The sequence below is a fragment of the Eleutherodactylus coqui genome, chromosome 12 (genome assembly GCF_035609145.1).
Source record: "Eleutherodactylus coqui strain aEleCoq1 chromosome 12, aEleCoq1.hap1, whole genome shotgun sequence".
Lineage (NCBI taxonomy): Eukaryota > Metazoa > Chordata > Amphibia > Anura > Eleutherodactylidae > Eleutherodactylus > Eleutherodactylus coqui.
In genome coordinates this window covers 118,674,132-118,689,866 of record NC_089848.1, presented here as the reverse complement: position 1 = coordinate 118,689,866, position 15,735 = coordinate 118,674,132, and the positions used below count along the sequence as shown (strand labels likewise).

General features: G+C 50.4%; 1 protein-coding gene across 2 annotated transcripts in view; it reads right to left on the bottom strand.

Moving 5' to 3' along the window:
* Window positions 1-15,735, bottom strand: part of PLCD1 (phospholipase C delta 1) — a 112,440-nt gene that overhangs the window by 66,860 nt on the left and 29,845 nt on the right. For both annotated transcript variants that reach the window (XM_066584643.1, XM_066584642.1), the window contains exon 2: window positions 9,029-9,193. In XM_066584643.1, the coding sequence (XP_066440740.1) occupies window positions 9,029-9,193 (165 nt within the window). The remainder of the gene's footprint in view (window positions 1-9,028; window positions 9,194-15,735) is intronic.

The window sequence follows — 15,735 nt, the reverse complement described above, 5'->3', positions numbered from 1 at the left end:
CGAAAGGATGGAAAAGTTTATGGACTAGTTTTCCCGCTGTGTACGCGTGTACTCAGGGTGCTGGGCAGCTATATATTGGATGCACGAGAGAGACTCAAGGGAGGGGGGGGGGGGGTGTAGGGGTGGGGGGGGGGGGCGGTTGCAACACTTTTTGTTTTTAATTTATGTTTTTGTTAAATAAGAAAAGTGATAAAAATACAAATAAAAATTATTTCATATAAAAAGGTTGGTTTTCCGGTAATGTGGCGGGGGGGGGGAAGGGGGGGGGGGTGACAAATATTCCTCTCTAAAACAAGTTCACGCTTTGGCATGCAGTAGGGAACTTTTCTGATTACATCCCCATATGGAGTGGGCCTCTCCATGCCGATCCCTGGCGCTGCCACTTCTATCAGATGCATCCAGCAGCTGGAACTGTCTGGTCCCCAAAAGCAAGGTAAAGAGGCCAGTCTTCTGCATATTCCCCCTCCAGACAGGGTGCCCCCTGCATCTCAGGACCCTGTAACATTAACTTATTTGAGCCCCCAGCCCTAAACTCTACTTCTGCAATATACTTACCATTGTACCAGAGTGCCGTTTCGGTGCTCCAGCGCCATGGCATTTGACCCGTGATGTCGCCGGGTTTTTCCATCTAGCGAGTCCCTTAAAGAGGTCCTATTGGCTTGTAATATAGAAGTCCCGCGCGTTTACGGAAAGTCACTGATTGTGTCCGGTGTCGGGGCTTCCTATTGGCTGCAGCGCTCACGGTGGTAAATAATATCCCAGATTACATAAAGAGGGCAAGGGGAGGATTTAAGCTGCAGCGGGGGAGCAGCGCACCAGAGATGTGGACGAGTAGTTTTGTTTTTTTTCAATATACATTTCCTGCCCCCAAGGTCTTTATACATCGGATCATCCCTTTAAAAGACGTCAATCAAAGACTTAATAAACATAAAATCCATTTATCCCACAACCATGCAATAATAAGTTATCTTCGAGCACACAAGCAATCTGCTCCAATACCGTCACGTGTCGGTCAGCGGGTATCGTAACGTAATCGTGCATCTGGCGACTTGACCAGCAAGAAGTAATCAATGTACAGGGAAAAGTTCTACAACTTTCTAACTTTCTTTGCATCAGGAGACACCCATGCATCATGGGAAAAAATGAAACCGGTCGCTGCAGTCACATGTGGATTTAACTCATCGACGTTGAAAATGGTGAAATCACAGCACTAGCGGCACACGGACGGGTATTTTGTGCTGTCTGATGCGTACGGCGCCAAAGATTCCACGAGTCACAAGGGTGTCCGATTTTGTTCCATGATTAACAGACTGATTTTAATGCGTCTGACATCCATATGTGCTGCGTGTCCGTTTTTACGTCTGCGTGTGATCCATGTCGCAATTGTTATTTCTTGCATGCAAAAAAATGGAAGGCGGCGCAATTTTGTTTCTAGAGATGCTTAGCACCGATCAGTGAAAACGGAGCACACATGGATCTCATCTGTGCGCTTAGTAGCTTTTGCATCCACTTATGGCCGACTGCTGTCCGAGAAGTCGATCTAGAATGGAACGCTGCCATGTCTTTACAGTTTGCGTAAATTAATAAATGCGTGTCCGTATAGCGCCGATAACTATAACGGGTCGGTGTAGGCTCTGTGCGAGTCCATGGCAAATACAGACCGCGCACGAACTTGAGAATCACTCGCGTGAATAAGTCCCAAGATCCCTTTCCCCCAAGACCTTGTGAATGTAACAAACTCTGATAATTAAGATGCATTTCTGTCGGACGGAGGAAGTTCAGAGCGATAAACCCCCAACCCCCAGATAACACAGGAGCCACTTATCTCACACAGGAACCCGCAGCGCCAAAAGACACCAAATCCTGTCCCCGTGTGTTGTACAATGCAGCAGATGACATTCACCCATCGCTCCCGGACAGGTGAGGCTAACCATACAGACACAGTGGAGAACATCTGCCCAATTGTCCACCAGGCATTGTCTAGGATGAAAAGATGCCGTGACGGTGGGAGGGGGAGAGCCTGCTGACGAAAATACTCCCATAGAAGAGCGAGCAGACAATGGGCGACGTACGGCACAAACATCCCACCGCTACGGGACCAGCTGGCACATCCATTTCTCTTTCCTTACATACAGGCACAAATGTGCTTTTCCTATCACCTGTGCTGAGATGGGTCACCAACCTCCCAAAACCTACCAGAAACACTACAAATGACAGCCAAGCTGGTTCATATTAGTGAGCTCCCCTTCCTAGGTTTCTTCCGCCGCTTCATTTTTTACTCACTATCTTAATTTTTGGATCTTAATATATTTATTCCATCCTTGGAGTGCGGGCACACTCATAAACTTCAGTCACTCAGGTTTACGATGGACTTTTAGAACAGGAGAGAAAGCAGTAGAGCTCTGGTGCCGCACTTGGGTCTCACCAATCTGGCCACATAGAGCAAGACCGTTCTTCATCAGAAAGGAAACTTTAAGAGAGAAGTGGACAGCACAAGCTGAAAGCAGAGTTACTATAATGTCCAAGGACTTCTTAAAGCACTTCCCGATGGACGCAGTACAACGTTTTGGGCACAAGCCATTTGCCAAGCAGAGATGGCCAGTGCCTGGGGACCAAAGGTCGCTGCTTGAAAGGTAGCAGAACGGGTAGACGTCTCATCAAGGTGTCATCACATCCTCCAACGTATAACTGGCTTTATTCTATACATGGAGCACATCTGACCTGCAGTGAAGCCGGCCGTACACCGGGGCGTTCTTTGCCATTCTTGGGTGGTCTGTGAAGACCATGCTATAAGAGAACACGACAAATCACTGAAGATCTCTTCCGTGATCCGGCCTTCTATTGACGGTATATAGACCTGTTATTTGGAAAGAAGGAGTGTCCAAGTACAGCACCCGAAAATGACAGAAAACCATCTTCCACCGATGTCTGCCAGGCTTGTACCGGTCATAAGAAGGTGCTGATGGTTGGTAAAAACGGTCTAAATCTACTTTTTGGGCTGTCCAAAATCTCTAGTGTACGGTTGGCTTAAAGGGAGTACGTCATCAGAAAATGGCCCTGTGTATAAATCGGGTTTTTAGATTAAACTTGCCTTTTCTGAATTTTTGATTACTTTATTTTCTTAAATTGTTGATGTCATAATCTAAACGTTAAAAAAAACCCTGCAGTTCTCACACCGACCACTAGGCCTAATAACAGTCTAACACTTCCTGTTCTGTACAGGAAACCTCTCTATACAGATAACACAGGGTCCACCATTCATAACAGGTGTCACATCTCATCTCCTTTCCGCTCAGGTCACAGAGCATGTCCATAACACTCTCCTACAGATATTTATAGGTGGTGGTCAAAGCTCACCTCCTCCTCCCTGCACAGGTCCCAGGAGCATGCCCGCAACACGCCCCTCATAGAAGTCTACAGGTAATAGTCACAACTCCACTGCTCGCCCTCCCTACACAGGTCAAAGTGCATGCCCACTACACCCTCCCATAGATGTGAATGGGTCCCCTCCCATCCATTGTGTCCATGGCCTATGAGGCTGCTGTAAATCATATCTCCTAATGCTGTTGACTGCAGCTCAGGCAAGATGGCCGCCCCTATAGTCCTGTACAGACAATGGAATAAAAAAGTCTAAAAGGGAAATCAGATTAGAAAAATATTTCACCATCTGGTTTTAATGAGTAAAAAATGATTGGCAATACATTCCCTTTAAGAGACAAAACCCTTAACCAGGCACATCGTCATATGGACGATTACATCATGGGGCTACGGGTAATGTCACTTTGTAGCCCTCTGGGTTATCTAGTACAGTAGTTAATGCTCCGCAGAAGAGATAGGCAACAATGGCAGGAAGCCTGGACTATCCCAGAGCCGTCAGCCCCACGGACCGCAGATATCAGCGTCTCTGGGAAACGTGAGAACCGCGCAAATAAGGCGAATTATCTATAAGCCGTACAATGGGGAGCAAACAGCCGTGACCGCCCATACTGTCACCCCAATGATACACATGTGATAGTGCTCTGGGACTGAACTTAGTACAACTCCTTTAAAGTAATGCTTTTTCTATGGGGGGCCTCAGCAGCGGAAGGATTCTCCGTCTCTCCTGACACAAAGTAACAAGTGGGAAGAAAGAGAAAGATTTGGGGAAACAAAAGTTTGTTCCGTCTTAAAAAGTTACTGCGACGCCATAACAGCAATCAGCTGATCGGAGGCCAACTTTACTGGTCCCCAACCAGCACCCTGATCTGAAGCGTTGGCATAAAAAGGAGGCGCACCGTTAAAAAACAAACCACCAGCACCTTGAATTGGCGCTGTAAAAACACGATGCCGGAGGTCAGGGGTCGGACCACACAGGTTTGTCGATTGATTATCTGCAGTTATTTCCAAATGAAGTCGATTAACAAACTGCAGTACAGAAGTCTTTGCTGTAAACGCAGCAGTGGGCAGTGATGGGCGGCTTCGGTGGCCAGAGGTGTCCCCGCCAGAATATATACCACTGACAGCACAGGGTTAAAGGTTAGGGTTAGGCTAGAGCCATTCTGCAGATCGGTATTTTCCAGCTCACACAGATGGCGCGGTGGCGCGGGGCCTGGCGGCGGCCCAAAGTCTGTATCCTGTAAAATGACTCTTCATTGCATATTCTAATGGGAACTCTTTACCCTAAATCCACCGCAGGCTTCACTAAGTCTATATGAAGAGACTCGCGGCTTCCTGGCTGGATTTTCAGCTTAGTCTCCAGTGCTGGTGCATTACATCCAGGGCCGGCATTAGGCTAGATGGCACCCGTGTAGGACCATTTAGACTCCCTCCCGTGCAGGGCCATTCAGACTCCCTCCCGTGCAGGGCCATTCAGACTCCCTCCCGTGCAGGGCCATTCAGACTCCCTCCCGTGCAGGGCCATTCAGACTCCCTCCCGTGCAGGGCCATTCAGACTCCCTCCCGTGCAGGGCCATTCAGACTCCCTCCCGTGCAGGGCCATTCAGACTCCCTCCCGTGCAGGGCCATTCAGACTCCCTCCCGTGCAGGGCCATTCAGACTCCCTCCCGTGCAGGGCCATTCAGACTCCCTCCCGTGCAGGGCCATTCAGACTCCCTCCCGTGCAGGGCCATTCAGACTCCCTCCCGTGCAGGGCCATTCAGACTCCCTCCCGTGCAGGGCCATTCAGACTCCCTCCCGTGCAGGGCCATTCAGACTCCCTCCCGTGCAGGGCCATTCAGACTCCCTCCCGTGCAGGGCCATTCAGACTCCCTCCCGTGCAGGGCCATTCAGACTCCCTCCCGTGCAGGGCCATTCAGACTCCCTCCCGTGCAGGGCCATTCAGACTCCCTCCCGTGCAGGGCCATTCAGACTCCCTCCCGTGCAGGGCCATTCAGACTCCCTCCCGTGCAGGGCCATTCAGACTCCCTCCCGTGCAGGGCCATTCAGACTCCCTCCCGTGCAGGGCCATTCAGACTCCCTCCCGTGCAGGGCCATTCAGACTCCCTCCCGTGCAGGGCCATTCAGACTCCCTCCCGTGCAGGGCCATTCAGACTCCCTCCCGTGCAGGGCCATTCAGACTCCCTCCCGTGCAGGGCCATTCAGACTCCCTCCCGTGCAGGGCCATTCAGACTCCCTCCCGTGCAGGGCCATTCAGACTCCCTCCCGTGCAGGGCCATTCAGACTCCCTCCCGTGCAGGGCCATTCAGACTCCCTCCCGTGCAGGGCCATTCAGACTCCCTCCCGTGCAGGGCCATTCAGACTCCCTCCCGTGCAGGGCCATTCAGACTCCCTCCCGTGCAGGGCCATTCAGACTCCCTCCCGTGCAGGGCCATTCAGACTCCCTCCCGTGCAGGGCCATTTAGACTCCCTCCCGTGCAGGGCCATTCAGACTCCCTCCCGTGCAGGGCCATTTAGACTCCCTCCCGTGCAGGGCCATTTAGACTCCCTCCCGTGCAGGGCCATTTAGACTCCCTCCCGTGCAGGGCCATTTAGACTCCCTCCCGTGCAGGGCCATTTAGACTCCCTCCCGTGCAGGGCCATTTAGACTCCCTCCCGTGCAGGGCCATTTAGACTCCCTCCCGTGCAGGGCCATTTAGACTCCCTCCCGTGCAGGGCCATTTAGACTCCCTCCCGTGCAGGGCCATTTAGACTCCCTCCCGTGCAGGGCCATTTAGACTCCCTCCCGTGCAGGGCCATTTAGACTCCCTCCCGTGCAGGGCCATTTAGACTCCCTCCCGTGCAGGGCCATTTAGACTCCCTCCCGTGCAGGGCCATTTAGACTCCCTCCCGTGCAGGGCCATTTAGACTCCCTCCCGTGCAGGGCCATTTAGACTCCCTCCCGTGCAGGGCCATTTAGACTCCCTCCCGTGCAGGGCCATTTAGACTCCCTCCCGTGCAGGGCCATTTAGACTCCCTCCCGTGCAGGGCCATTTAGACTCCCTCCCGTGCAGGGCCATTTAGACTCCCTCCCGTGCAGGGTCATTTAGACTCCCTCCCGTGCAGGGTCATTTGCCCCTCCTTCCACCCTTTGCAGCCATCTTGGCCCCCTGTACGAGACCTCCATAACAAAGTGACAGTCATGATGACCCCGGTGCTAGGAGCACACTGTGCAGACGACGGGCAGAGCATCTCCAAAGTGATAGGCCTTGTTAAGTACTCTTGGTATGTGGGGGTTAGTACCTACCAAAAGAAGTGCGATGGCCGGCTACAGAATCTAGGGTGTCGAAGGATCATTAATGTGCTACTGTATCCAAGATTCAACGATGGCGATGATAGAAAGGCGTCCCATCACACAGAGCACCCACGTGCCTCCTGTTCACTACTAGATCTCCCACTATATAAGGCACTTGTCAGGCCCCACATGGAATACTGCGTACAATTCTGGTCACCGGGGCTCAGGAAAGATGTCACAGTGCTTGAGGGGGTACAAAGAAGGGCAACTAAACTAATACATGGAATGACGGGACTGGAATACCCAGAGAGGCACCAAAACTGGGATTATTTACTCTAGAAAAAAGAAGGTTAAGAGGCGACCAAATAACCATGTATAAGTACATGAGGGGACAACACATGGATCTCTCCCAGGATCTGTTTACACCCAGGACCACGACGGTAACAAGAGGACATCCGCTACGTCTAGAAGAAAGCAGGTTTCATCACCAACACAGAAGGGGGTTCTTTACTGTAAGAGCAGTGAGACTGTGGAACTCTCTGCCTGAGGATGTGGTGATGGCAAAATCCATAGAGGAGTTTAAAATGGGATTAGATGTCTTTCTAAAGCGGAAGGATATTACAGGATATAGACATTAGGTGACCAGTGGGTTAGTGATCTCAAATGCTGATCCAGGGATTACTCTGGCTGCCACTGTGGAGTCAGGAAGGCATTTTTTTTCCTTCATAGGAGCGCGCTAGGTTTTTGGCCTTCCTCTGGACCAACAGAGAGGAGGTTAAACCAGGCTGAACTAGATGGACATTGTCTTCATTCAGCCTAACATACTGTGCTACTATGTAAACCCGCCTACAATGAGCACCATACTCATCAGACCTAGACTATGGCGCGATAGAAGGCGGCGGCCCGGTCACGTTTTACGTTATGTGGACGAAAGGCTCTAAAAACATATAATAAATGTGGCGCCGCATGTAAGACCGTTCTCCAGCGTAATCTGCACCAGAATCTGTTGCGTTGGGATTAGTAAATAAGCCGCGCTGTTTGCAGCGTCACATGTTGGATTCATCTGGAGGCTTTCATATCCTACTGAACAAAAAACTGCTTCATGGGACGGCGCATTATGGAGCTCCGCTCCCCTACGGCTTCCCAGTATAGAGACACGGGGGCTCAAAAACATATCAAACAGTTCCAGCTATGCATTGCATGATGGGTGGATGGAAGAAGAACAGAAAGCGATTTTCCCTCCAGCATGGTAAGCTTATGGCATCCTATGTAGTTGTAGGCAGTCACTGGGAGATACACGGGATATTTACTGCCCCCCCATCGCTACATATATAACATGCATCGCACATATCAGCCCGCTGCAGCCTACTCTTCCATGCATGGCCTGGTTTTGGCGGTCTCTGTAAATCGCCCACTCAGACCAGAAGACGTAGATTCTCTGTACGCCGAGGAATAATTCACGTCAGCAGATAGAAATGTGATATTCAGCTTTCTCCATAAACTGAAGGGTCTGAAGTTTCAGAAGCCAAAAAACGCGTTCTGGACGGATCTCAAGCCACAACATCAAAACTGCAGAGCTTCAAATTGTCGGTGGTAGGAAGACCAGACCATAGACAAGTCCCGAAAAAATGCCACCCATGTCAGGGCAGCAAGGGTTAATATAGCTATAGAAAGTACTTGTCCAATATAAAACTATGATGCCTGCTACATACTAAGCCCATATCCTGGTGACATCTAAGTAAGGCCCCGTACACATCTGTGGCTGCAGTGCCGGATCCTGGCTGACCGCGGCCCCGTACACATCTGTGGCGGCAGTGCCAGATCCTGGCTGACCGCGGCCCCGTACACATCTGTGGCGGCAGTGCCGGATCCTGGCTGACCGCGGCCCCGTACACATCTGTGGCGGCAGTGCCGGATCCTGGCTGACCGCGGCCCCGTACACATCTGTGGCGGCAGTGCCGGATCCTGGCTGACCGCGGCCCCGTACACATCTGTGGCGGCAGTGCCGGATCCTGGCTGACCGCGGCCCCGTACACATCTGTGGCGGCAGTGCCGGATCCTGGCTGACCGCGGCCCCGTACACATCTGTGGCGGCAGTGCCAGATCCTGGCTGTCCGCGGCCCCGTACACATCTGTGGCTGCAGTGCCAGATCCTGGCTGTCCGCGGCCCCGTACACATCTGTGGCTGCAGTGCCGGATCCTGGCTGTCCGCGGCCCCGTACACATCTGTGGCGGCAGTGCCGGATCCTGGCTGTCCGCGGCCCCGTACACATCTGTGGCTGCAGTGCCGGATCCTGGCTGTCCGCGGCCCCGTACTGACAGTTATAGGGAGACAGCGGGGGTCTATTATCTATGAGGGTCTTCTTGTCGTCTACTCACACATCTGTGAATCTGGGGACCTCAGGATCTTCTTCGAGTCGTGCCACACGGTCTTGCAGTCCTCCTGCAGCTTGTAAAACCGCGGCCTTTTCCATGAAGCCGATTTCACCTTAGACAGAGGACTTCCCTTCAGAAGAAACTTCAGGTCGTCGTCATCTTGTAGACCTGCAGAAGGAGGGGATTAACATGATGAGCGATGCGGTACGAGAGCTTGTGTACTAGAGGCGCAGATCAATGGCAGCAGGTCCTCAGTGGAAGAGCTGTAACTGACATGGAAGTCGCATCGATGGAATTATAACACTAGTGTTCGTTTATATGGAAGTGAACTATTATAAGACATATCAGTGGGGGTCATCCAGCATCTACACCATCAGCGACTCCCAGATCTGTGTCAGCAGTGTGGCACTATACAAGTAATGGCTAGAATTAAACTATAATCATGAAGGTTCCATTCACATTACATTTTCAGCCTACATTTGGCATCTTTCTAAGAGGAGGATCTCCTGACCTATATTTCCGACACCACTTGACCTAAAGAGACTGACCTATGCCCCAACATCTCAGGACCTATACCAACACCTCCCTCTTAACCTATAGCTCCAATATCTGATGTCCTATAGAGCTTGACCTATACCTTGGCCATCTCCAAACCTATACTCCCAACATCTCCAGACCTAAAGAGCTTGACCTATGCCCCCAACATCTCAGGACCTATATATACCTCAGACATCTCCAAACCTACGGTATACCCCAACATCTCAGGACCTATACCAACACCTCCCTCTTAACCTATAGCTCCAATATCTAATGTCCTATAGAGCTTGACCTATACCTCGGCCATCTCCAAACCTATACTCCCAACATCTCCAGACCTAAAGAGCTTGACCTATGCCCCAACATCTCAGGACCTATATATACCTCAGACATCTCCAAACCTATACTCCCAACATCTCCAGACCTACACCTCCTGACCTGAAGAGCTTGACCTATGCCCCAACATCTCAGGACCTATATATACCTCAGACATCTCCAAACCTATACTCCCAACATCTCCAGACCTACACCTCCTGACCTGAAGAGCTTGACCTATGCCCCAACATCTCAGGACCTATATATACCTCAGACATCTCCAAACCTATACTCCCAACATCTCCAGACCTACACCTCCTGACCTGAAGAGCTTGACCTATGCCCCAACATCTCAGGACCTATATATACCTCAGACATCTCCAAACCTATACTCCCAACATCTCCAGACCTACACCTCCTGACCTGAAGAGCTTGACCTATGCCCCAACATCTCAGGACCTATATATACACCTCAGACATCTCCAAACCTATACTCCCAACATCTCCAGACCTACACCTCCTGACCTGAAGAGCTTGACCTATGCCCCAACATCTCAGGACCTATATATACCTCAGACATCTCCAAACCTATACTCCCAACATCTCCAGACCTACACCTCCTGACCTGAAGAGCTTGACCTATGCCCCAACATCTCAGGACCTATATATACCTCAGACATCTCCAAACCTATACTCCCAACATCTCCAGACCTACACCTCCTGACCTGAAGAGCTTGACCTATGCCCCCAACATCTCAGGACCTATATATACCTCAGACATCTCCCAAACTTTGAGTGATGGAATTGCGTGTTGAAAGAAACAGGGTAAAAGTAACAGAGAGAACTTCCTTTGTTGAGGGGTTCGTTGCCCCAGCGCACCTGCTCACAAATCCAAGATGGCCTTTCACAATTGAGTAAAGAATGTCCCTGGTGTCCTTCTTATCCAGTCTTTATTCCATTCTTGGTAGTACAACAGGACAGGATACAAATGGTATATATTGTGCTTGAAAAAGGGGGCAGGTATGTTATAAAGACCTGTGAAACGTTTGTATCCTGTCCTATTGTACTACCAAGAACAGAATAAAGACTGGATAAGAAGGACACCAGAACCAGTTTGCCTGATTGTGGAAGGCCACCTTGGATTTGTGAGGAGATTCATTGTGGCAACGGACCCCTCAACAAAGGGATTTCTCTCTGCTACTTTTACCCGGTCTCATTCAGCACACAACCAAAGCGATGGATTCTTTTTAACTTAGTTTTCTTCCTATCTCCCCAACTTTATCTCTGACGTCTCCATATCTGTACCTCCATTTCTCGACCTATACCTCCCAACCTACACCTCCAACATCTCCGACACCTCCGACATCCCCGACACCCCGACACCTCCGACATCCCCGACACCCCCGACACCTCCGACATCCCCGACACCTCTAACACCTCCTGATCTATACCATTTGGTGCGGATTTGCGCAAGATCAGTTATGTGAGAACATTCAGACAGTTGAGGTAAAACTGCACCAAAAACGAATCTAAAAAATTTCATGTGTTTTTGCTGCAATTTGTCAGTTTTTGATGCAGTGGCAGTGTTTCTTGTAACCTCGCTGAAAACTGCTGTAAAGCAAGCATGCAGGCGTTTCAGGTGCAGGTGGATGCCGTTTGTAGCTGCACCCCCATCGCACAGTCCGAATACGGCCTAAATGACTTTCCAACAACTATTAGGAGCCTTTCTGGGCTTGTGTGGTGGCAGTGACTCATTGATAACCTCCTGACTCCTGGCAGATGCCGCCACCACACCCTTGTTATGTGAATATCCTGCAATCCCCAGCGCAGTGGAAGTCACTCCGTTCAGTAAAACAGGATCAATGAGGGTGCGAGGTGCGGCCGCAGAACAGGAGGAGAAGGCTATGGCTTTATGGGCTAGTAGGATAGGTGCAGTAAACATTATAGGTGCAGACCCGACCCGTATTACATGTAGAGCAGGGTAAAAGTTACCATAGGCAGGGGTGTCAGCACATGGAGAAAGTCAGAGCTGTCACAGACGTGTGTCTCCCCACCGGTATAACCTGGGCATTTTACTCTTCAGCAGAGAAATGCCACATCTAAGGGTGACTACCCACTAGCGTTTGCAAATTTGCTGCGTTTTTTTTTCCTTGTGTCTATGGGGCTTTCTAATGTTAAAAACGCATCGCGGCAAAATCGCAATTTACCGCGAAATTTCAATTTTGCGCGATGCGATTTTAACATTACAAGTCCCATAGACCCCATGAGAAAAAAAAACGCTGTGAATTTTGCAGTGAAAAAGAACTATAGTGGGCGGTCACCCTAAAGAGTAAGATCACCGATAGATTAAGGCCGCACTTAGTGAGGTCATTACCCCCCTCTACACCTCCTTAGTCAGACCTCATCTGGACAAACCAGAGCAAGTTCAGAGAAGAGTCACCAAGATGGTGAGCGGTCTGCAAATCATGTCCTGTGAGGAACGAGTAAAGGATCTGGGAATGTTTAGCAGAAGAGAAGGCTGAGAGGAGACTTAATAGCTGTCTACAAATATCTGAAGGGCTGTCACAGTGCAGAGGGATCAGCCCTATTCTCATCTGCACAAGGAAAGACTAGAAGCAATGGGATGAAACTGAAAGGGAGGGGACAGAGATTAGATATTAGACAGTGAGGTGATCAATGAGTGGAACAGGTTGCTACGAGAGGTGGGGAGTTCTCCTTCAATGGAAGTGTCCAATCAAAGGCTGGACAAATATCTGTCTGGGATGAAGCTGAAAGGGAGGAGACACAGATTAGATATTAGACAGGGAGGGGATCAATGAATGGAACAGGTTGCCACGGGAGGTGATGGAAGTGTTCAGAGGCCAGACAGACATCTGTCTGGGATGATTTAGTGATCTTGCATTGGCAGGGAGTTGGACCCGATGACCCCCGGAGGACCTGATGGCCCTGGGGTCCCTTCCAACTCTACCATTCTAGGATTTTATTTACACGGACAAGTTGAAAACCATTGTGATATCAATCCAGAAAACAAAGCCGTGATGTTTATGTAAGTGTGACGCACTTACCGCATTTGCAATTTTCACATGCATCAAAATGAACCATTATTCGCGTTATACTAGCATCAAACCCACAAGTACATGCGAGCGCGGCGCGGTTATTCTTTATTTTTTTTGCTCTGATAGGGAAGAATGGCCAAATCCTAAACAGAATGGCCTAAATGCTGCAGCTCTTCTTTCTTGCAGCATCGCTGACAGAATAATTGGACATAAACGTAACCAGCGAAAATAAGAGGTTCTTTTCCAGCGCAATTTATCTGCATCTTACAACAGAAATCGTACGTGATCTTCGCCTGTGTAGAGCCGCCTTCAGGCCCGCGTCCCGCAAACGTATGTTAGCGCCGAATACGCAGTGAAAACAACACACTGATTTTATTGGGTTCGTTCACAGAAGTGATTTTCCCGCTCATGCAGTTTCGTCACTCTCCATTTTCCTTCACATTTGCGCATAAAACACCACATATTGACCTAATTAACTTAATTGCGCATCTCAATGAACGGGAGCGCGGTTATGTGTTTTTGTCCGTGGACAAAGGTACAGCAAAACACACGGATGTGAATGCAAATATGTGGTGAGAATACGCTTACGCCCGTGTGACGCCAGTCTGAGGGGGCATCACACAGGCGAGATCATCATACGAGTTTTGTGCAGCGTGAAACGTATAAAACGCACGTGAAAAGGCGGCGAATTATTTGTAACGGTTTGTTTACACTGGGAAGGTTTCTCTCGTCCTTAAGCTGCGAAACGGAAAAAGAAATCGTAGAATGATTTATTTTCACGCGGGTCTCGAACAAGAATAGAGCATACAGAAGTGCGGTCATCGCAGAGCACACGGACGGAGGGGCGCCCGCCCATGGGAACACACCCTAAAATGCTGCACAATCATCTGGGTGCAGCACCAACAACCCGGGCCGCCGATCATGGACAAATGGGCACCGCTATAGATGGGGATCTGAGTAGGGGGCGCAGATAACCCGGCGGTATTCACAACGGCAATCTTCCCGTGCGAGTTATGTCCGACTCCGAGATCGACAGAAATCGTGGGAAACCGTTCATTTAAACGGGTTAATTCACACAAGCGAGTTTTCTCTCGGACCAAAGGCCAATTATGAGCGATAATCATTGTGTCACTTACAGCGCAGGGTGATCGGTCAAACGTTGAGCGATCACCTTGCGCTCCGAGCGGAGGATGAAGAAGACATGCAGGGTGGTCTCGCTTGTCTTCTGCATCCAGCTGTTCTCCGCTCCGAGCGGGGTGTACAGGAGACATGCAGGGTGGTCCCGCTTGTCATCTGCATCCAGCTGTTCTCCGCTCCGAGCGGGGTGTACAGGAGATATGCAGGGTGGTCTCGCTTGTCTTCTGCATCCAGCTGTTCTCCGCTCCGAGCGGGGTGTACAGAAGACATGCAGGGTGTCCCCACTTGTCTTCTGCATCCAGCTGTTCTCTGCTCCGAGCGGGGTGTACAGGAGACATGCAGGGTGGTCTCGCTTGTCTTCTGCATCCAGCTGTTCTCTGCTCCGAGCGGGGTGTACAGGAGACATGCAGGGTGGTCCCGCTTGTCTTCTGCATCCAGCTGTTCTCCGCTCCGAGCGGGGTGTACAGGAGACATGCAGGGTGGTCCCGCTTGTCATCTGCATCCAGCTGTTCTCCGCTCCGAGCGGGGTGTACAGGAGACATGCAGGGTGGCCCCGCTTGTCTTCTGCATCCAGCTGTTCTCTGCTCGGAGCGCCCGGCTGTTATACAGCTGAGCGGGGTATGGAGTACGCAGCTGGACCGCTCTGTTCTTCATACCCGCCTGTCATCAGGGAGCGGGATGAAACAATAGTATCCGCTGTATCCCGCTGTGAATCCCCGATGAGGCTGATGGTCCGCACGCTGACAGACGATGAGCGACGGCTTAACGAAAACTGCAGGATGTCAGCGCAGTCACACAGCGATCATCGCTCAGAAGACGGGTTTGAGCGATAATTGTTGTGTCTGAATGGGCCCCCAGTCCCGATGTCCACTGGCAGATCCGCACATCCAGCCGCCCAGGCAGCATTAGCGTTAAAGCATGCGGATGTTATTTTTTTCCCGACAAACGCGCCGCACACGCAGGGGAAAGTCGCAGCTCTACGGTCTGTGGGTCCTACACTGACGGCTCCCATTGAAGTCAATGGAAGCTGTGGGATCCGTGGCACAGTCACAGCTGGCGCTGCAGATGTGCCACGGATCCGTGGGAAGCAGGAGATTTTAAAATTCCCTTTTGCGATCGATGCGGCTTTTTGATTACTTTTTATTGTGTTTTTTTGGGAAGCAGAATGAACAAAATAGGAGTTTTGGCTCCGGGTTTGAGTTTTTTAATGTCTTTTTTTCTTCCATGCAGGATAAATAGTCTATTCGATATATTGCAGTAGTGAAGGATGCGCTGATACTTTAAAAAAAGGCAAAAAGGGTTATTTTTACTGCAGTTTATTTTACCACATTTTTTTTACTATTTCTATCTTTTATACACTCTTCTTTTTCTGTTCCTGTAGGGGACTTGAACCCATGATGATCGCTATGATAATACCTTGCAGTACGTCTGTACTGCATTGTATTATCACTATTGGTATCATATAGCCTGGCAGACCCGGGCACCAGGTAATGGCGTCTGAACGCCATGGCAATCCATTGGCACTCCACGGTGACACTGCAATGGGCCAATGACCTCTCAAAGGGAGCGCATGCCCTTTGTAAACCCTTCACATGCTGCAATCAATATTGATTCCAGCTGGTGCCGCTGGTGCCCGGCTCTCAGTCCTGCCGACTCCCGCTCCAG